Source organism: Bos taurus, chromosome 8, assembly GCF_002263795.3.
Source record: "Bos taurus isolate L1 Dominette 01449 registration number 42190680 breed Hereford chromosome 8, ARS-UCD2.0, whole genome shotgun sequence".
Taxonomy (NCBI): Eukaryota; Metazoa; Chordata; class Mammalia; order Artiodactyla; family Bovidae; genus Bos; species Bos taurus.
Genome location: NC_037335.1, coordinates 74,804,464 through 74,827,455, shown reverse-complemented (window position 1 = coordinate 74,827,455; position 22,992 = coordinate 74,804,464). Strand labels below are relative to the sequence as shown.

The 22,992-nt window shown below is 38.8% G+C and overlaps 1 protein-coding gene and 1 long non-coding RNA gene across 2 annotated transcripts in view; one reads left to right on the top strand and one right to left on the bottom strand.

Moving 5' to 3' along the window:
* SMU1 (SMU1 DNA replication regulator and spliceosomal factor) overlaps positions 1-22,232 on the top strand; it is a 29,019-nt gene extending 6,787 nt beyond the window's left edge. Inside the window, 8 exon segments of the mRNA NM_001038573.1 lie at positions 9,519-9,647; positions 11,132-11,251; positions 12,552-12,668; positions 13,292-13,419; positions 14,014-14,140; positions 16,078-16,245; positions 20,346-20,498; positions 21,725-22,232. Coding sequence (NP_001033662.1) covers positions 9,519-9,647; positions 11,132-11,251; positions 12,552-12,668; positions 13,292-13,419; positions 14,014-14,140; positions 16,078-16,245; positions 20,346-20,498; positions 21,725-21,823 — 1,041 coding nt within the window. The 3' untranslated portion in view covers positions 21,824-22,232.
* On the bottom strand, positions 17,301-20,346 carry LOC132345978 (uncharacterized). Its single transcript, XR_009495624.1, has 2 exons — positions 19,211-20,346; positions 17,301-18,313 (listed from the first exon to the last, which is right to left on the bottom strand). It is a non-coding gene; the product is annotated as an uncharacterized lncRNA (long non-coding RNA).
* Positions 22,233-22,992: the final 760 nt, after the last annotated feature.

The following is a 22,992-nucleotide window of genomic DNA, read 5'->3' as shown; positions in this document are numbered from 1 at the left end:
TTTAGAGCTTCCTTGGTGGCTCAAATGGTAAAGAATATGGCAGGCCACAGTTCATGGGGCCGCAGAGTCAGATACGACTGAGTGACTAACACTTTGACTTCTCGGGGCTTTTAGTGAGAAAATAGTTCCATCTGCCGTTTTCCACCTTCTTACTTCCCACAACCATTTTTAACTCTGGCATTTACCTTTGTAGCTGAATATCATGCTTATAATGTCATAGTTTGATTTTTTTTTAGAAAAAGTTTTAAACATTAACTGTTGACTTTAGTGGAAGTTGATTTCTCACTTACCTGTTCCCCACAACATGCACACATTCTTCTTTCTCTGGGTTTTCAGTACAGTTATATGACAACTTTTGGTTAAATCATTTCAATGTTTACATTATCTTTACATCAATATTGCTCATAGACAAAAAAATAACTAATTTCTTACGTAATTTTGATGATTCTTTGCAGCAATTGCTTAATTTCTTTCTTTTGCCTAGTTTTCTGTGTAACTTTTGCTTCTTCATCCTGTATCGTTCCAATAAGTGTAAGAATTCTCTCTTTCCCCCTGCTTGCTGATATTTTCCCTGAGGCCCTTCTCTATCTTGTTCTCATGGTTTTCTGCATAGTGATTGTACTGGGAGTTCTTTCATCTTCATATTGAGAGTTTTGGGTCATATTTTTCAGAAATATGTTTTCCTTCTCATAGTTTAGAACCTTGTTTTAATGGAGTACTTCTGGTAACTTCCTAAGAAAGGGTACACAGGGGTAAATTTTTGAGAGTTTGCTTGTGTAAGCAGTGTCTCTTACCTCTTTTTTTTTTTTTGAAGGTTTTAATTGTTTATTCTGAAATACAAGAAAAGTCATAAGAATCCTACCACCCAGAGTTTACATATGCATGTTAACAAATTGTTTTGTTTCATAGAATTTGTGCATCTTTTTTAATGTATATATGAAATATTTTTAATGTTAAGGTCTAATAAAAAAACTTTTTTTTACTATAGTTAAGAGGTAGTCACATTCAGAATTTCTACAGAAGATAATATCAGGAGAGGCCATGTGTACATTCATTCTACAAGTATTAAGCACCCGATATGTGCCAGGCATTGTTTAGATACTTGTGATATATCCATGAAATAAAGATGTTTTTCTTGGAGGAGTTTATATTCTTGTAGCAAAGACGGACACTAAATAGTAAACAGCATTTAGTAAATTATGGTATGATAGAAAGTAATGACTGTTGTGCTTAGTCGCTCAGTTGTGTCCAACTCTCTGTGGCCCCATGGACTAGCCCGCCAGGCTCCTCTGTCCATGAGATTATCCAGGCAAGAACACTGGAGTGGCTTTCCATGCTGTCCTCCAAGGTATCTTCCCAACCCAGGGATCGAACCCAGGTCTCCTGCATTACAGCCAGATTCTTCACTGTCTGAGTCACAAGGGAAGCCCAACAATTATTAGGATAAATTAAGAAACTTACAGGAGATTAGGAGAAGTGAGGCATGGTAAGTACATAGGCAGGTTGCAGATGTTTGCCAGGGGAGAGTGTTCAGTTCAGTTCAGTCGTTCCGTCGTGTCCAACTCTTTGCAACCCGATGGTCTGCAGCACGCCAGGCCTTCCTGTCCATCACCGACTCCTGGAGTTTACTCAAACTCATATCTGTTGAGTCGGTGATGTCATCCAACCATCTCGTCCTCTGTCATCCCCTTCTCCTCCCGCCCTCAATCTTTCTCAGCATCAGGGTCTTTTCAAATGTCAGTTCTTCGCATCAGGTGGCCAAAGTACTGGCGTTTCAGCTTCAGCATCAGTCCTTCAATGAATATTCAGGACTGATTTCCTTTAGGATGGACTGATTGGATCTCCTTGCAGTCCAAGGGACTCGCAAGTGTCTTCTCCAGCACCATAGTTCAAAAGTATCAATTTTTCGGCATTCAGTTTCTTTATAGTCCAACCCTCACATCCATACATGACTACTAGAAAAACCATATCTTTGACTAGACGTACCTTTGTTGGCAGAGTAATGACTCTGCTTGTTAATATGCTGTCTAGGTTGGTCATAACTTTTTTCCCAAGGCTCAAGTGTCTTTTAATTTCATGGCTGCAGTCAACATCTGCAGTGATTTTGGAGCCCCCCAAAATAAAATCTGTCGCTGTTTCCATTGTTTCCTTATATATTTGCCATGAAGTAATGGGACCAGATGCCATGATCTTAGTTTTCTGAATGTTGAATTTTAAGCCAACTTTTTCACGCTTCTCTTTCACTTTTCATCAAGAGGCTCTTTAGTTCTTCTTCATTTTCTGCCGTAAGGGTGGTGTCATCTACATATCTGAGGTTATCGATATTTCTCCTGGCAATTTTGATTCCAGCTTGTGCTTCATCCAGCCCAGCGTTTCTCATGATGTACTCTGCATAGAAGTTAAAATAAGCAGGGTGACAATATACAGCCTTGACATACTCCTTTTCCTATTTGGAACCAGTCTGTTGTTCCATGTCCAGTTCTAACTGTTGCTTCCTGACCTGCATACAGATTTCTCAAGAGGCAGGTCAGATGGTCTGGTATTCCCATCTCTTTCAGAATTTTCCACAGTTTATTGTGATTCACACAGTCAAAGGCTTTGGCATAGTCAATAAAGCAGAAGTAGATGTTTTTCTGACATCTCTTGCTTTTCGATGACCCAATGGATGTTGGCAATTTGATCTCTGGTTCCTCTGCCTTCTCTAAAACCAGCCTGAACATCTGGAAGTTCATGGTTCACGTATTGCTGAAGCCTGGCTTGGTGAATTTTGATGATTGCTTTACTAGTGTGTGAGATGAGTGCAATTATGCAGTAGTTTGATCATTCTTTGGCATTGCCTTTCTTAGGGATTGGAATTAAAACTGACCTTTTCCAGTCCTGTGGCCACTGCTGAGTTTTCCAAATTTGCTGGCATATTGAGTGTAGCACTTTCACAGCATCATCTTTTAGGATTTGAAATAGCTCCACTGGAATTCCATCACCTCCACTAGCTTTGTTCGTAGTGATGCTTTCTAAGGCCCACTTGACTTGACATTCCAGGATGTCTGGCTCTAGGTCAGTAATCACACCATCGTGATTATCTGGGTCGTGAAGATCTTTTTTGTACAGTTCTGTGTATTCTTGCCACCTCTTCTTAATATCTTCTGCTTCTGTTAAGTGCATACTATTTCTGTCCTTAGTTGTGCCCATCTTTGCATGAAGTTTTCCCTTGGTATCTCTAATTTTCTTGAAGAGATCTCTAGTCTTTCCCATTCTGTTGTTTTCCTCTATTTCTTTGCACTGATCACTGAAGAAGGATTTCTTATCTCTCCTTGCTATTCTTTGGAACTCTGCATTCAAATGGGTGTATTTTTCCTTTTCTCCTTTGCCTTTCATTTCTCTTCTTTTCACAGGTATTTGTAAGGCCTCCTCAGACAACCATTTTGCCTTTTTGCATTTCTTTTTCTTGGGGGTGGTCTTGATCCCTGCATCCTGTATAATGTCATGAAGCTCTGTCCATAGTTCTTCAGGCACTCTGTCTATCAGATCTAATCCCTTGAATCTATTTGTCACTTCCAGTGTATAATCCTAAGGGATTTGATTTAGGTCATACCTGAATGGTCTGGTGGTTTTCCTTATTTTCTTCAATTGAAGTCTGAATTTGGCAATAAGGAGTTCATGAACTGAGCCACAGTCAGCTCCCAGTCTTGTTTTTGCTGACTGTATAGAGCTTCTCTATCTTTGGCTGCAAAGGATATACTCAGTCTGATTTTGGTATTGACCAGCTGGTGATGTCTGTATGTAGAATCTTCTTTTGTGTTGTTGGAAGAGGGTGTTTGCTATGACTAGTGCCTTCTCTTGGCAAAACTGTATCAGCCTTTGCCCTGCTTCATTCTGTACTCCAAGGCCAAAGTTGCCTGTTACTCCAGATATTTCTTAACTTCCTACTTTTGCATTCCAGCCCCCTGTAATGAAAAGGACATGTTTTTTGGGTGTTAGTTCTACAAAGTCTTAATAGGTCTTCATAGAACCATTCAACTTCAGCTTCTTCAGCGTTACTGGTTGGAGCATAGACTTGGATTACTGTAATATTGAATGGTTTGCGTTGGAAATGAACAGAAATCGTTCTGTCATTTTTGAGATTGCATCCAAGTGCTGCATTTCGGACTCTCTTGTTGACTATGATGGCTGCTCCATTTCTTCTAAAGGAGTCTTGCCCACAGTAGTAGATATAAAAGTCATCTGAGTTAAATTCACCCATTGCAGTCCATTTTAGTTCACTGATTCCTAAAATGTCGATGTTTACTCTTCCCGTCTCCTGTTTGACCACTTCCAATTTGCCTTGATTCATGGACCTAACATTCCAGGTTCCTATGCAATATTGCTCTTTACAGCATCGAACTTTACTTCCATTATCAGTCACATCCACAATTGGGTGTTGTTTTTGCTTTAGTTCCATCTCTTCATTCTTTCTGGAGTTATTTCTCCACTGATCTCCAGTAGCACATTGGGCACCTGCCAACCTGGAGAGTTCATCTTTCAGTGTCCTATCTTTTTGCCTTTTCATACTGTTCATGGGTTCTCAAGACGAGAATTCTGAAGTGGTTTGCCATTCATTGCCTTCTCAGTTCTTGTTAGAACTCTACACCATACCTGTCCATCTTGGGTGGCCCTACACGGCATGGCTCATAATTTAATTGAGTTAGACAAGCCTGTGGTCCATGTGATCAGATTGGTTAGTTTTCTGTGATTGTGGTTTTCAGTCTGTCTGCCCTCTGATGGAGAAGGATAAGAGGTTTATGGAAGCTTCCTGATGGGAGAGACTGACTGAGGGGGAAACTGGGTCTTGTTCTGATGGGCAGGGCCATGCTCAGTAAATCTTTAATCCAATTTTCTGTTGATGGGTGGGGATGTGTTAAGAACACAACAGGAACAGAGCCTTGCTGCTATGTCGCTTCAGTCTCTGTGCGACCCCATAGATGGCAGCCCACCAGGCTCCCCTGTCCCTGGGATTCTCCAGGAAGAACACTGGAGTGGGTTGCCATTTCCTTCTCCAATGCATGAAAATGAAAAGTGAAAGTGAAGTTGCTCAGTCGTGTCCAGCCCTCAGCGACCCCATGGACTGCAACCTTCCAGGCTCCTCCGTCCGTGGGATTTTCCAGGCGAGAGTACTGGAGCGGGGTGCCATTGCCTTCTCCGAACAGAGGCTTAGGGTAATGTTTTAAAGAAAGTTATCACTGGTGGGAATGGCATAATTTGATCTGGTGCCCCATACTCTTCCACCATTAATATGGCTAAATTTCATGCCTAGCTCCCAAACTGTGTAGGCAGCAAGAGCATGCTCCATTTGTTGAGAAATTATGCAGAAACTAAAGGAGGGGGTGGGGATGGGATAATGGGTAAGGTAGTTGGTTCATTATTCAGTCAGTCTGTAGTTCTTACACATAGAAATTGAGTCCCCCAAAATAGGAAAACTAGGATGATAGTGCAAGTTACTTTTTTCCTGAATTGTTTTTATTGTTGTTGGTGTGTTAAATCGAAGCATAGTTGATTTTACATTGATGTGTTATTTTCAGGTTGTGGCAAAGTGATGCTGTTTTCTTTTTCTCTCCTTCCCTCCCGCCCTCCCTGTTTCCCCCTCTCTCTCGTTCTCTCTATATATATTTATATATATGTGTATATACATATATAACTGAATATGTATAATTTTTAGATTTTTTTTCTATTATAGGTCATTATAAGATGAAGATATTAAATACAGTTCTCTGTGCTATACAGTGGGTCTCTATTCAAGTTTTAAAACTGTTTTCCTCCCTATTGTGTCCCTACTTTCTTTGAGTTCCTTTTTTTCTACCTATTTGTTTTAGTGCCAGTGTTAAAAAAAAAAAACTTTCCTCAGATTTCAGAGTGAAGCACCGAAAAGCTGGGAACTGTGTGGGAAGGGATGGAAGGTGGAGTTTGAGAATTGATAAGACTGAGTGAAGCTTCTCTTGGACTGATCAACTTTTCCAGAGTATTCCTCTAGTTTCCTGCCTGGGGGTGGAGGTTAAGAGAAATCTCCCTGTTTAGCATGCAAGCCTGCTCTTAATCCCCCTGTTTTCGTGTAGCTTTTTACTTACACTCTGCCCCTCAGCTCTGCCTTTTTCCGTAGCCCAGGATCTCAGCTTTTCCAGAAAATCGACCATGCAGTTTCTCTTGAGGCTTGGGCAAGGCAGTCGCCTGTTGCATAGGGTTGAGATCGGTTCTGGATGCTAACTGCTCTTTATTCAGATTTTATCATTGCCACATGCCCTGCCTTGTCCTTGAGGGGGTGTGTGGTGCCTTCAATTCCTAAGCTTTTTTGGAATTTGCAGGGTAGTTTGGCTTACTGCTTATGGCTTCTTCATTCCCACCTTGCGTAATTAGGTTTCATTTTTATCTGTTCTTCTTGGTTTCCAAGCTGGTCCATTCTCTTTGCGGCTTCTTAAATTTAACGTTTTTCTTCTGCTGTTACTTTTTTCATTCTCTGTGTCTTTTGGGGTTATGTACCTTTTTTATTCCTTTATTATTGTCACTTCAAGTGGGGTTTCTAGAAAGAGTGGAAATAACCTCATGTTGTCCTCCACATTTAATTGGTTAGATACGAGGAGTGAGTGAGGCTTTCATTCTGGGTGCTCTTTTAGGATTCTGGCTTCACTGACTTGGTAGAGAATATAAAAAGAAGGGCAAGTTTGTTAGGATGGAATAAGAGACTGGATGAAGCAGACCATCAGTTTGGGATGTACTAATTTTGAAGTTCCTATCAGACAAGTGGAGATGTCCAGTGTATGTGCTGGGATTTGTGACTCTGAACTTCAACTTTGAGGTTTTGGCTATGGCTATAGATTTGGAAATTGCAGTGGTAATTGAAGCCATATATGAAAATATGACTACCTAGGAAAAGCAGGTAGACTAAGAAGAGTAAAAATTTGAGAAGAAAGCCATAGAGAACACTTAAAGTCCATAGGATAAACAGACGGGAACAACCAGAGAGATGAAAAGGGAAACCAAGAAGAATAGGGTTAGAAAAAGCAATAGGAGTTTCAAGCAGATGAGAGGTTATTGTAGTTGAGAGCAGCCAAGAGCATGGAGAAGATTAGGGTCACAAAGGGAGTCTGGTTTTGGTCACAGGGATATCTGAGGTGCGCTTCCAGTGGAAAGATGGGGACAGAAGCTATGTTATAGCAAGTTAGAAGCAAATTAACTGAGGTGTGAAGACAGCAAGTATAGGTGACTTATGAAGGTTGGTAGTTAAAAGAAGGAGATGAGGGTAATGTAGAAGGAAGAGGGCCATAGTAGCTGAAAAGCAGAGGGTAAGAGAGGGGTTTTTGTTTTTTCCTTTAAAAGATGGGAGTGATTTGAAACTGCTGTAGACTAAAGGTAAAGAGTGCAGAGAGTACCCATTGATTGGAGATAAGTCAAGTCTTCTGGTCATTACAGTAAAATATGAAAAATAAGCAAAATATGGACTTTGAAAAGAAAAAAACTGTAGAAACATTAAATATTTCAACTATAGTGGTTAAAGAATTAAATTGAAAATTTAGTAAATTTGTGAGATATAAAATATTCAGAAGTTGATTGCGTTTCTGTATATCAGCACTAGCCAGTTCAAATATTCAGTGAAAACAGAGTTCTTGTTTATACAATATAAAAATTCTAGCCCTAACTTTGTGGGAAAAAAATGATTTCCTTTTTTTAAAAAAGGAGAATCCTTTCAAAGCTTCCAGGAGAAATAAATTTGAGAAGATGATAAAACATTGATTTTCTTGGATAGGACTGACGGTTGATACCAGTTCACAATAGGTTTAGAAATGTATCACAAAGATTCTAGTATTCATCTGGAAATATAAACTTAGAGAAGTATATTCATCGAAGAAATTTTGGGAAGAAGAATGTTGAACATATTAGCCCTAGAAATAGTGAAGCGTTTAACAGAGGTTCATAGTTTAAATCATTTTGATAGTTAGCATCCAGTGCAACAGCACAAGAAATTGACCCTATTATTTATCAGAATTCAGTAGATGGTAATGAGACTGTCAGAGAATCTACGGACAGGAAGAATTATTTAGCGTATGGTATTGGGGCCCCTACTTTAGAATAGGGGAGAAATGTCAGATCAGAGTCCTCTCTCATATTTTATAATCATAATTTCAGATATATATTTTAAGAATATAGATCAAGTTAGGTAGTGATGTATCAGACCTCCTATTACAGGACTTCCTGTTATTAGGGAGTAGACACCAAGGTTAATGTCAACAAATTTCATTACTTGAGAGTTTAACTTAGATGAAACCTTTAAAAGCTGTAATAAATAAATAGGTAGATTGGGAAAAAAAATTCTTTTTGGGAAATACGAAGATACAATATCTTGATCACATTAAAAAGCTTACAAATTGATTAAAAAAAAATGTGAGCCAACAGTAGATAAGTGAACAAAGAGCATGAGTAAACAGTTAACAGAAGAAGTATATGTCATTAACAAACATGTATTAATAGAAGAGGTCAGACTAATCAGAGAATTTACTAAAGTAGGGCATAATTTCCCACTCGTTAGAGTTTTTAAATGACATCCAAAATTATTGAGTTTTGTTGATATAACAGGGAAAAGAGAATAAACACTGATCATGTCCCTGTGTTATGTAACATATATTGTTTCATCCTTTCATCAACTCTAGGAATTAGGCTTTTTTCTGGACTTTTAGTTGGCAAATTAGGGATTCAGAATAGCTTAGTTGACAAACTAGGGCCGTCTGTCTCCAAAGTCCATGGTTTTTCCATTCCCTATAATGCAGTTGTGATTGCTATTGTAGTTGTGGTTTTTTGGGAAAACATTTTGGTAGTGTGTCTAAAGAGCCTTAGCCATTTGTGTTCTTTTTTCAATTCAGTAATTTCTGTTCTAGGAATCTATTCTGGGGGGGTGGAATATCCTGATAATAGAAAAAGCCTTACATCCAGGGCTATTCATTGCAGCATTATTTAGATGAGTGCAAAAATTAGAAGCAATGTAAATGTCCATTAATATATTAAATAAGCTATGAAACATCCACTAGTAGAGAATATAATGTTAGAATAGAAAAAGTTTGTTTGTTATGTCATAGCATGATATAATGATAGGTGAAAACAGGGTATAAAATTTTACGTAAGGTATAATTACAGCTATATAAATTAAACATGTTGGGGGGAAATACTAAAAGGTAACATATGCAGTGCTAATTGTAGCTGTGTTTGGATGTTGGGAACTATGGGAAATTTTTGTTTTTCAAATTTTATTTATAATAGGAGTCACATCTATTAAGAAAATGGCTGTAGAAACTTGGACCCATTGGCTCTGAGAATCCCCTTCCACCTTGAGATCAACCTCTGGTCCTAGAACACACAGAATAGCCCAGGCTGTGTTGTGTTTGGATGGCCAGAGATGGTGGGTCTGGATAACTCATATTTCCTGTGAACCTCACCCTTTCAGGCTTTGAATAATCAGGACTAGGTTTTAAAAGCACCCAAGTGGATTTCTTTTCTCATAGGCATTGAAGTGGCAGCAGCACCAAGGATTGCTTCCTCCTGGCATGACCATAGATTTGTTCAGAGGCAAAGCAGCTGTCAAAGATGTAGAAGAAGAAAAGTTTCCTACACAGCTGAGCAGGCATATTAAGGTAGGATCCTTCGACCGCCCAGTTGGTAATCACTTGTTGGGAACTCAGTGTACGCTTGCTCAGCCTGGCCCTGTGCCAGTAGCTTGGGTTGGGGAGTGGAAGTCATTCTTCAGCTCTGACAACATTCATGGTTACTGCTAGTGACCACTGAGGTCCCCCTGTGGCCTGGCAGTGGCACACCTCAGCTGCATTACCAAGTGGACATTCATTGGATGTTGACCCATCATCTGCCCTTGGACTTTCTCCCAGGAATCCTGCATTTGGAAAAATGCTTTAGCTCTCAGGTTAAGCCTGGGACTAAAAACCATGAACTCTGTTACATAATTTTCCTGTTCAACATTTGTGTTTTTGCCTGCTATATGTTTGGCAAAGGACCAGGCCTGGATTGGAAAGTGGGCTTCAGTGGTGTTTGAGGAAAATAATTTTATCATCTTAATGGCTGGTACTTGGTGTTTTTTTGCGTTTTTTTTTTTTTTTTTCTTTCTGAGACTTTTCTAGTAAAAAGCATAATGAAGTAATTGTTGCAGTTCCCAGAATTATAACTGTATTTACTACTTCGCCATCTCCTTTTTATTCCTTTTTATTATAATTTCTTTTTGGATTTGTGCTCTGATTGAGTTTATAGATTTAAAAGTATTTCATAACATCTTTGGCTTAGTATTTTGAATTTGTCTTTTCTGGATTATATGTTATGACTTGCATATAAAGATAGTTTTGAGCAGCACTTTTATTTACCTTGGCAAAACCCTGCGACAAATAGAAATCCATTAAATTATGCTGCTGGACGAAGATTTTCTGTTTTAAACACTTCCTTTTGGGGCATTTAAAATGAGACTCATAATAGAGCTTTTCTCTGTTCTCATCTGTCTAATGTACTGTAGTTTCCATCTGTTAATGGCAAAATCAATGCTGATAAATGCTCCAGATACATTTCCCAAGCATTTCTATCGGCTCTAATTAGTTCTCTTAGAGTTAGTCACACGTTATCTCTTGTTTAGATGAAGGTCATGAAAAGAAACAGTGATAAAAAATTTGTTTAAAAAATAGTGTAGAAAAACAACCATTTATTTTGAAAAAATGAATTTTTCCCCCAGATTAAAAAAAAAATAGGAACATATGGCATACTAAGTGTGAAAATCATGTTAACAGTGACTGATTCTGGTAAAAACTTACTGTTTGAGTTAACAGGATTATTTGTTTTAAGTCCCTTGCTAAAATAGTTTTTTTTTGTTTTTCTTTGGAAATACCAATGTCATTAAAAAAAAAATCAAATTAGTTTCAGTGGTGAACCTCAGTGTTAAACTGGTTGGAGAGAATATATCAAGCATTTCTTTGTGTCTGGGTACAGAAACACCCTTCCAAACTCCATAATATAGGCTGGCTATGACTCTGTGCTAGGGCCGAGCTCTCAAAAGATTAAAATGGGAACTGTTTTAAGGCCACTAGATAAAAATGCATCTGTTTCATTGTTTCATTTGAAACAGTTTGGTCAGAAATCACATGTGGAGTGTGCTCGATTTTCTCCAGATGGTCAATATCTGGTTACTGGGTCTGTTGACGGATTCATTGAAGTATGGAACTTTACGACTGGAAAAATCAGAAAGGTAAATATTTTAAATATATTAATTTTTCTAGTAGGAGAATTATCTGTTATTGTTTTTAAGTTATCTGTTATAGTTACAATTTAAATTTACTTTTTGAATGGGTAAGATGTACATCTGATAAAACATTTTCTAAAACAGAACAGTTATTCAGTAAAGGCTCTTGTTCCCCACTTTTGTCCCTCAGCCAGTCAGTTCCCTTCTTTGGTGCACCCAGAGTTACCACTTTCTTGTGTAATCTTTATGGAATATTCTATGTGTATATGTAAGCAGTTGCTTATTGTTTGTAGTCTAACCTTTTAGTAGTACTAATTGCATTCCTCTCATCATGAATGAAGTGGAATATCTTTATATGTGAAAAGCCACCAGTATTTCCTAGTCTGTGAAGTCTGTACATATCCTTTGCCCATTTCTCTTTTGGACTACTTCTTACTGATTTGTAAGAGCTCTTTGTAGTTTGAGGAAATCAACTTTGGTAATATGCATTGCAAATATTTTTCAGCTTTGACTTTTGTCTTTTGACTTAATGTATGGTTTTGCTTTATACAGGTAACAGTTTTTTGTATCATCATATTTTATCCATCTTTTTTCCCATGATTTATTCAAATACTTCTGTGTTTCTTTTTGTGTTTAATTTTTGATCCATCTGGCATTTGATTAGGGTGATAAAATTGGCATAGATCCAGCTTAACTTTCCCAAATAGCTACTTAGTGACTAACCACTGATTTAAAATGTAATCTTTATGATAGAGTACTAAATTCCACTCCATGTGTAGTGGATTTATGAGTGGTTTTCACTTTCTACATTGTATAATTCTTTACAGTTTGCCTTTTTTTTTTTAAACCATGAAACAGCCTCACTTTATAATTAGAAAAAATAAAGATATTTCATTATGAACAGTAATGGATGATAAAAGAAAAATATCAAATACAATAATCAATACATGATTTTAGGAAAGGTAGGTGACTACAGAAAAATGTTTCTCATGTCATACCGTTAAATAAATTCAGATTTATTAAAGATGTACAATATGAAACTGTAGGGGAATTTTGCTGAGAAAGGATTAGTAAGCAAAAGATGTAAGCTGTTACATTTGTATTTTTTATAATACTTATTTGAATTGTGTAAAAAAGGTACTCCCAGTGTTATCAGTTGTTCATCAGGATAATGTGCATGACACTGCTATTTGCTTTGGAGATTTAATCAGCAGTCTACCGTCCTGCTTCCAGTAAGTTTGTAGAGACCTGGGATAACTGGTGTTTTTGTGATATTTTGATAATTGCTTATCATTGTTTCCTTTAGGATCTTAAGTACCAGGCACAGGATAACTTTATGATGATGGATGATGCTGTTCTCTGTATGTGCTTCAGCAGAGATACAGAAATGTTAGCAACTGGTGCCCAAGATGGAAAAATCAAGGTATGAATTAGAGGCATGAACTCTTATATGTAGATATTTTGAGAGTTCTGTGACAAGTTAGTCCCTAATAGGGTTTTTTTTACCTACTCTTTATTGAGCATCAACTTTATGCTAGTCACTTTAGTTTTTCTTATTTAATCCCAATAATAACTCTGCTTACAGAGGCCCAGTAATTTAAAGTCACACAGTTGGTAATAGATTTGGGACTTCAGATCTGCTCGTGCCCTTTCTGCTGTGCCACCATAGCTTACCTTATTTGGTGTGTTTTGCTTTGGGGTGGTGGTCTGCAAATGCTTAGCAGTGATCAGCTGTGGCTTGTATTTAATTGCTGGTCAAATACCCTGGGCTAGATAAAATACAGAAATGGTCTCTGCTAAGTGAACTTAGAGTCTAAATTTTTGCTTTAATAATTTAAAAGGAAAGAGGTTTAAGTTTCAGAGGATTCAAGTTGTCATTGTACTTTGAGAACCTGACATATCATATTCAGCCATTGGCATGCATTTTTAATGCTGTTTTTAGTACCTTAGTGAGCCTTGTATTTTGCCTGGCTCTGCAGGGTAGGAGTGGGACATGGGACACTGTATTTATAAGTTTTTACTATTCTTCTTTTTAAAAAAATAAAGGTATGGAAGATTCAGAGTGGACAGTGTTTAAGGAGATTTGAAAGGGCACACAGCAAAGGTGTCACCTGTCTAAGCTTCTCTAAGGATAGCAGTCAGATCCTTAGTGCCTCTTTTGACCAGACAATTAGGTAAGTAAGAATCTCCAAATTGCCCTCACTTTTGTTTGATATGATGAAACTTCAGAGGGAGGTAGTAGTTAGTGATTTCTGTGTTTTCACCAGGATTCCTTTATATGGACAGTGAGGGAATAAATGAGTAATAAATACATGTGAGACCTTATTTCCCCAAAATACAGCTGACACAGTGCTATTGTGTCGTCCATTTGGGTCTCTACCCAGAAGAGAGATCAGAAGGGGATTTTAGCACCGCTTCGTGTTTCTCAAAGTGTGGTCTATGGACCCACCTGCATCAGAGTCACCTTAGAGAGCATGTGACAAATACAGATTCCTCGGACCCAGTAGAGACCTAGAAGTCTGTCACTGAACAGAAGCTTGTGGTATCAATAGCATATTTTTTTCCAGTCTCTCTGCAAAGCTTTGTTTTTGTTTTTGTTTGATTGTTAGACATAAGGAAAATACTACTCCATACATAATTGTGTAGTCCCTGTTCTTAATACTTTAACATGAGCTTCTGTAATTCATCTAAAATGCTTTCAACACTTGGTTCCAACCACAGTATATAGGATATTAATTGCTCTTTTCATTTGCTTTTATTTGTGATAGAATTCATGGTTTAAAATCTGGAAAAACCCTGAAGGAATTCCGTGGCCATTCCTCCTTTGTTAATGAAGCCACGTTTACACAGGATGGACATTATATTATCAGTGCATCCTCTGATGGCACTGTAAAGGTTAAGTATTTGCTACTGATGTTATTTGGGGTGTCTATTCCATTTTTTCTGTTTTGCCCTTTGAGGAGTTTTCAGTGGTGATAAGGTGAAAGTTATGGTGGCTAAACCTCTTTACACTGTATTTTAGCCATAATTGAGATCTGTGACAATAATCATAGTCTGCGGGTAATTCCTGTTGGCCTAGGACCTCAAATCTCAAACCTACAGGCTATATGATATGTAGGAAAAGGTGTAGAGTTCTAAACTTAAGTCAACTCCTGTTTACAGGACTTTGTGACTTTGCCACAAAGTCAAATGGCCTTGCCTGCAACAGTCAAATTCACGAAGGGCTCAGTGGCAGAATAAATAGGTCTCTTTTATTGCACAGCTTCACCCCACACCCAGCCCCCCACGTTAGGACCTTTCTGATAGCATTAATGAGGAATAAGATGGGTGTAGAGTAGAACTAAGTCCTCTTAGTTACTTGCTATCTTCATCTCTCAGCTGAAAGTAATAGATCTTCAGTTTTAAGAGATTTAGTTATTTCAAGAGAGGGCATCATTTCCTAGAAAAGATGGGCAATCCAAATTGAAAATTGCTAGAGATCTTTGAGACACTCCATTTACATTGTACATCTGCTTTTGAATTGCCTTTTGTAAGTGAATGTTCTCTGGCAGAAGACCTAAACATCCTAACACAGATCCCTAACAGTCAGACCCCTTTCTGTGATGGCTTGGGAATTGAACCAGAAATTTGAAGGTAGGAGATGTACCCTTCCTCAGGATGGAACAGAAATACAGAGTTCTTGGTGCTATAGTCATGGGGTTTGCCCTATCTGTGCTGTGAATATGGGCCTTACAGCCTATAGGACTGTGAGGTGGCTTGTACAGGTCTCTTTGTTTTGTAGTCTTTACCTTTAGTTTTTTGCAGTAGGTGGGGTAAAATATCTCACTGACTTTTTGGACAGAAAACTCTAGAAGTCCCTTGATCACCGAAATGTTCATTTCTCCCCTAGGTCGCTGGGCTTTAGAGAGGCAATTGGGGGAGATGATAACAGTATTTATTAAGGAAATAAATATTGAGACAACTAGTGGGGCAGCTATTTCCTCCTTTTTCTAGGTATTTATTCAACATCCATTTTGTGCTAGGCTTCATTGAAGGCACAGGAGAAACACAGCATAGTCATGCCTTTGAGGTTTTTATATCATCACTACTCATGATGTGAGTAGTGTCCAGACACAGGCAACAGTTGGTTCATCCCTTCTCTAAGCATGTCTCAGATTTCAGTAACTATGATGTCTGATTATCTGCGTCAGTTCATAATAGTTCAGAAGGGCAAGGTAAAAAGCATTAGGGTGGAGAACTATTAGAAGAGGTATTGGACTGGGAGAGGTCATACAGGTGGCCAAGAGTAGCCTCCGCTTCATGGATCCTCGCTTGTGGCTGTTGACATTGTGACTTCTGTGGAGTGGTTCTCAGTACAAACTGAATCATTTGTGGAGCTTTTAAAAAAATAAAGCTACATACATCCCACCCTAGACCCACCAAATTTGAATCTCAGCATCCTGAGTATACAAATCTAAAAAACCCTCATTTCATTTTGATGTCCAGAGACCGGGTAGCTTTCTGGTTGTTTATGACAGTAGCATTGTTGACACATAGCTAATTTCAAAGTTAGGAAGCTTGTTAGCCAAGGGAAATTTTGTAGGAAAAGAGCATAAATTTTAAGAGTTTTATTATTTAGCTTTCTAATTTTTTGTTATTTTTATCAGTTAATCAGCAAATAGAGGAGTTCTTTTATATATGGCAATGCTAGGTATTTGGACTGTAAGCAGCTTTTTTTTTTTTTTTAAGTCCTTTTTTTTCTTTTAAAGTAACTTAATTTTCAACCCCCAGACTTTAGAAATTGCTGCACTTCCCCCCCCTAAATGTTTATGCCTTATGTTTCGGTGTTGTAGATCTGGAACATGAAGACCACAGAATGTTCAAATACCTTTAAATCCTTGGGCAGCACTGCTGGGACAGACATCACTGTCAACAGTGTGATCCTGCTTCCTAAAAACCCAGAGCACTTTGTGGTTTGCAACAGATCCAACACAGTGGTCATCATGAACATGCAGGGACAGGTGAGTGCTCAGACTGTGCCTTTCCTTGGGCCCTTTGGGCAGTTCCCTAGTCAGAGACACTTGGTCCTACACTTTCAGTGAAGTATCAGCTATCAGTTCACCACTCAGAAAACCAGATACACTGTTTTTTAGACACTTATTTAAATTTTAAATTCTACTGTCTACAAAGCATCTTTCTGGCATCTCAAAAGTTAGCTCCTTTCCCTGGAATGTTTGTATACTATGGTCTTTCTTTTGCATCCTTTGGATAAATTAAATTCTCTCTTTTTTTTAGTTTGTTTTTTTGGCTGCTCTGGGTCTTCGTTGCTGCATGTAGGCTTTTTCTAGTTGTGGCGAGCAGGGGCTACTCTCCAGTTGAAGTGCATAGGATTCTCATTGTGGTGGCTTCTTGCTGTGGAGCGCAGGCTCGAGCAGCTGAGCTTTAGTTGTTGCCGCTCACAGGCTATGCAGCAAGGTCTCAGTAGTTGTGGCACACAGGCGTAGTTGCCCCTTGGCATGTGGGATTGAACCTGTGTCCCCTGCAGGTGGCAGGGGATTCTTAACCACTGGATCACCAGGGAAGTCCCCTGGTTTGTCTTTAAACCTTCTTCAGAACCTCACTGAAGATTTTAAGGTATAACAGTCCCTCTGAGGGAAGGAGACATAGTACGTGGATTAAGAGTTTGGGATATCTGTTAGCTACCACATGATCTAAGGTGGAACTCCAGTAGAAGAGCAACAGTGTCTTCATGATGTGTGTTCGTAATCAGAACACCTGCTGGTTCCCAAAGAACCTCACTTTTGTAGCCCCAGGGACATGAGGAGTATCAAAGTTGAGGTCTCAAGCCCTTGGATGTGTTGTGATGCTACTGAAATGTTGACCTGGGCACTTGGGGATCTTGCTGAGCGTGGAGAAGACCCAGGGGCTGGTGTATGGAACTGTCTTTCCATTGCTTAAGTCCCTATAAAAGATAAATCGGTGGTGACGAACCCATGGTTGAGATGGCTGATCCTCAGTACTGCTGGGACACTGCATAATAGCCACAGCTGCCCACTTCTTAGTTTTCTGCTTGACCTTTTGTGTGTGTGTGTGTGTGTGTGTGTGTGTGTGTGTGTGTGTGTAGCAGAGTTTTATTAAGTATAAAGAAGACAGAGAAAGCTTCTGACATAGACATCAGAAGGGGGATGGAGAGTGTAGTCTTATCAAGACCTTATATACTTTTATCAGACCCACTCCCCACAACATACATCTTAAGATAACAAGATTAGTCAGAAGGTTCTTGTTAAGGAGATACATTGTTCTTATATAATCATTAGTACAGAGCTTAAGGAAAAACATAACCCTTGAGCCATTAGCTCTGGGATTAAAAAAAAAAAAATGTTTTATGGGACTAAGATGAAGGAATGTAGGAAAAAAAAAAAAAGTTTGTCCTTTTCTCCTCCTTGAGAGCCCTGGACCCCTTCCTTCCTTGAGGGCCCCAGACTCCTTATCAGTCTACCTAAGAATTAGTTTTGTCATTCACCCCTTTTTCTTTTAGGAGAATTATGTTGCCAAGGGAAAAAGGTGGCATTTTCATTCCATAACTACTTCCTGCTGGGATGGGGGTATTGCCCCTAAATTGTTGAGGCAACATATTCTCCTAACCCGCATATTGAGGGTTTCTAATCCGGGGACCCAAAGTTGGAGGAGGTTGTAGAAGCTGTATCGGCATGAACAATCATTTGTAACCTAAAAGCTTTTAGATGGCTAGAAACAAACCCCATTATACAGTTACAAAACTGATGTAAGGCGAAATAGTCATTAAACCAAGTTAAAACGTAATCACAATTAAAAGTCACATTATTTCCATAGTTAAGGTACAGTGAGTTATACCAATCCATTTTAGGATTGTTAGATGTCTTCAGATTAAGAAGAAGAGGTGCCACATATATTGTTGTTGGTGAAGAGGTGAAGAAAGTCCTTTTCTTGAATTGGAAAAACCCACCATGTGAAGTCTTCCAGTGATGAAGAAGGGAGAATTTTGCAGACCTAGCAATTAGACCAATTTTGGAGACGATCAGGGGTCACCTGCCAGGGTTCTTGTAATATCTGTTGAAAGATTGAAAGCTGAGTCACATAGTAAATTCTAAGGCTTCAGGATCTATGACAATATTGGTGCACAAAAATGGTCTGCCATAGACACAGTCCCTTCTAGGGGCAGTGCGAGCCCTCGTTAAAGCTATGGGTAAAACTTTAAACCAGTTGTCTTGTGTTTCCTGAGTTAGCTTATGCAGACTCTTAATAATGTCATTTTCTTCCTTTTCAAAGGAAGTAGCCCTGTACTTTCAATCTGGGATTCCTGACTTAGGTTCTTAGAAACCTCATGCTCACCAGCAGCGCTTCAATCCATAGAGTTTGGAGGCACAGCTATGAAAAGGACTCTCTTTTAGGACTCTGGCCCCATATGGAAGCAGCCAAGAGAGATGCTGCTGAAGCTCGAGTTCCACCTCATTCCCGACTGCACTCCTAGCAAGTCTGGGTTCTCATGACTATTCCAAGCTTGGGGTCTGAGTAAAAGTACACAGCAACAACATGGATCACAAGTCCCTTGAAAGTCTATGATCCAACAGTTTAGGTTAGGGGTTCTAATTCCCCAGGCAGTTACGGAATGGTCAAAGACCAGGAAAAGGTGACTGAGAAAGGGAAGTTTGGTCCACATGCTTCGCCCATTTCTGGCCGCTCCTCTCGCAGGGACATTGGGTGCCTTTTGGCATTGGCAAGTCGGTATAAACCCCTGCCTGACAAAGCTCCCAATTTGGGGGCAACCTTCAGTCATTTTGAGGCACCTTGAAACTGCAGAGTAAGGCTCTGCTTTGTACACTTGCTTCATACTTAATTCTGTACGTCTCAGGCTCTCAGTCAGTCACACACACAGGCACATCGTAGAGTTAGTAAAGTAAAAGTATACTAAAAGAAGAGGCAAGCTAGAGCTCTGAATGTCCTTACCTTGTTTTGAAGATCCCAGACAAGCCCCAAAGATGATAGCTTGTGGTGAATGATTCGAATTCGTGATCTCTGAAGAAGATTTAGCTTCGGGACTGGGGACCAGGCTTGATCACTCAAGAACTTTTGTGTAGCAGAGTTTTATTAAAAGTATAAAAAGGAGAGAGAAAGCTTCTGACATAGACATCAGAAGAGGGATAGAGGGTGCCCTCTGCTTGACTTAATTAAAAAGTTAAAAAAAATTTTTTTTTGATTCATAAAGTTACAAAAACAGGGCAGAGTTCCTATACACCCTTCCCCTGCATCTGTCAATGATAACATCTTACATAGCCATTGTATAATTATCAAAACCAGGACATTGACATCAAAACCAGGTACAAGACTATTAAATATGAGCCTTATTTAGATTGTCTTTACATGCATTCATCTTGAGGTGGGACATGAACAGCTCTGTGAAATTTCATCTTGTTTTATGTAATCACCACAGTTAAGGTATAGAACTGTTTCACCACCCTCAAAGAAACTCCCTTGTGCTGTACTTTTTATAGTTAAATCCTCTCCTCACAACCCTAGCCCCTGGCAGCCACTGATCTGTTTGACACTATTCTTTCGAGTATAGTAAATAAGAGTCACACAGTATGTAACCTTTAAACCTTTTGAGATTGGTTTCTCTCCACTTGATTTGTGATGATTTAAGTGGTATGTAAAATAGATCAAGCAAGGTCTTAAAGAGATAGAGTTCCATTATGAATGGGAAGGGCATCTCATTCTGTTAGAAAGAGGAAACTAGGGGGCATGGGTCACAGAGCATTGAGAACCAGTAGCATGATTTAGGAAATTGTGTATGGTAATGAATTTGCTTCAGGATAAAATGACTCAATAGATTAAAGAGTAGGATTGGTGACCTGGGACATGGAAATTGTAAATTTCTATCTGCCACTGACTTACAATAGCTTATCTTTTGTATATTTCCCAGTCAAGAGGATTTAGCACAAGGTGAATGGAATTGGTAATCTAATTATAAATGACAGTAAACCAGAGTACAAAATAACATAAAGATGTCCGTTTCCCCTGCTGCAGTGGAACTACTGCTAATCCAGATGTTTTATCTTTACCTTGGACTGTGTTGTACTCTTAGATTGTCAGAAGCTTCAGCTCTGGTAAGAGAGAAGGTGGTGACTTTGTTTGCTGTGCCCTCTCTCCCCGTGGCGAATGGATATACTGTGTAGGGGAGGACTTTGTGCTTTACTGCTTCAGCACAGTCACTGGCAAACTGGAGAGAACTTTGACAGTAAGTATTACTGACTTAAGGCCATCTACAGAAATTGTTAATGCTTACATCTTTCTGAACTCAGAAGTAAACCTTTTTCAGACTGCTGTCCTTGTGAATCTTGATGTAAAAATATGTAAAAGTGTCATCAAGTAAAATAAAGGGTCCATAAGTAATTGTATGGAATTACCTCCTGTATCTGGAAAAGTCATCTTTCAGTGAGCCCTCAGCTTCTAGTGGATAGGATGAGTGTACATAAAGCAAAGGAGGAGGAAAAGGAATGTGCCTGTCTAGCCAGAGTAGTTAAACCTCTTCAGGGTAGTTGGAGTGACAGATACAGCTAGTCTGCATGTGTTTTCAAAGGCTAGTTACTTGTATATTACCCTATCAAATTGGTTTTTTAAGTGTTTAGTAACAAGGAATAATTAATGCAGCTGCTGTAACAATCTTCAAATTTCAGTGGCCTAACACAATGAATATTATGTCACAATGTGATATAAATTGCATCCTCCTCCTCCCTCTTTTAGCTGTGCCATTTGGGAAATGTGGCCTCTAAAGTCTTAGGAGAAAAGATAATTGAAGGGGTTATACTGGATGTTTTAAAGACTCACATCTGGAAGTGGTTTATATTATTTTGTCCATCGTTCTTTTTTGATTAGAATTAGTGCTGCCAGCAGCCCAAATGCAAAGGAGGAGTGGACAGGGAAAATGCAGTCTACAGTTGGGAAGAAGAGATGGTGTGAATGTATAAAAAAATCATAAACATACCTGTTAGAGAATAATCTCCTCTCAAACTATTCTTGAGTGAACTTGTGGTACACCAGCCTTGTGAAGCCTCCTCCAGTAGAAAGCAAAGATGTGAACAAAACAGAATGAGGTGGCAAGTGTCCTCTAGCTGAGGAAAATACTGAGTTCACTGAGTTGAAGGAATTGTTCAGTCTCAGCCACTGTCTTGGCCTAATATTTGCAAAATGGATGATGACTGGGACCAGCTATAGCACCAAAAGTGGTTTGGCATAAAGTATAATTCACACATTATGAAGAACAGTACAGAAAATGTGATCAGCCATCTGATAGCCTCGTTCGAGTTTTTGGTTTGTATGTTAACCCTCTTTGAGGTTCCCTTAGGTTTGATTCCTTTGGTGAGAAGTAGAAGCTTCTCTTCTTACCCGCCACTCAGCTCTGGTAGCTTCTTCAGTGATTTGTTAGTGACCTCTGTACCCTGATTCTGTGCTTCCCTATTCCAGGTTCACGAGAAGGATGTGATTGGTATTGCACATCACCCTCATCAGAACCTGATTGCTACTTACAGTGAAGATGGACTGCTAAAGCTCTGGAAACCCTAATTCAGCTTCTCTTTTTAAACTAACTTGAGAGCACGTACTTAAAATGAAGATATTACTCATGTGTTGCTTTTTTTTAAGGCCAGCTTTTCTAAGCAAATCATCTGAATTAGGCACAAGAATAATTTTGTGAAAATTCATGTTTAAGTAGCGGTTACCACTTTTTATATATTTTCAAGGTATTCACTGGGGCAGTCACTTAATGCTGTCAATCATCTTTTACCTGAAGAGCAAAATACTGGTATTCCTAGGGAGAAACTGTACTCCTTTGATTATTTGAAATGCTTTGATTGAAATGGGCTTCCTGCAGTAAAACTTGTAAATTAGGAACTATCCTAAATTCATTAGCTGTTTACTATCCCACCTTTTTTTTTTTTTTTAAAGATGTTAATAAATTTTACACCTTTCTGGAGGCTTTGTTTTTAAATGTAAATAAATGCCTATCTAGTTAAGGCATTTACTTAGAATCAGATGAAGAGTGCAGGACACTACATTATCATCCCTGAAGTCAGTTTCCCATAGGATCTCATTTCACTGCCCTCCCCCGGGGCGTTCATTTTTTCTTAATTGCAGGATCCACTATGAGAATTCAGTTTTGGCATATCTCCTTTGTATGCAGAGGAAGGTTTTTGCATTGAAAATGTGCTGTTCAAGAAAAAATAACTAGAAGAGATTTAGGAAACAAACTCTCAGCAGTATTTTGCATATGGGTCTTTTCTGTTTCAACCAATATATGTGGAATGCCTGTTGATGTGTTAAGATAATGTGGGTACCATTTCAAGAAAGTGAGCTTATTTATGGAGGCCTTTTATGCCCCATTTCCCCAGTTATTAGATACAGGTGAATGAGAATTTTGCAGTCTTAAAACCCTTTGTCACTTGAAATACAGTCTGATCTGTATTAAAGATGAGCAATGCCTAGCATGTAAAAATGCTTAATGCTGGCCGAATAATTCTTTAACAGCACTATGAAATCATCTTTCCCAGTTACACTCCCCAAATTTGGTCTTTTTGCCACAAAACCTTAACTTTCTCACAGAATGTCATTTGTGTCATTTTGAGAGTTGAACGATAGCTACATGACTGTAGCCTGCCATACCTCTCAATGAAGAGCAGCTTTCATTTAAGTAAAAGAAGTTTAATGTGGAAAAAAAAGAGCTCATGCAAAAATTC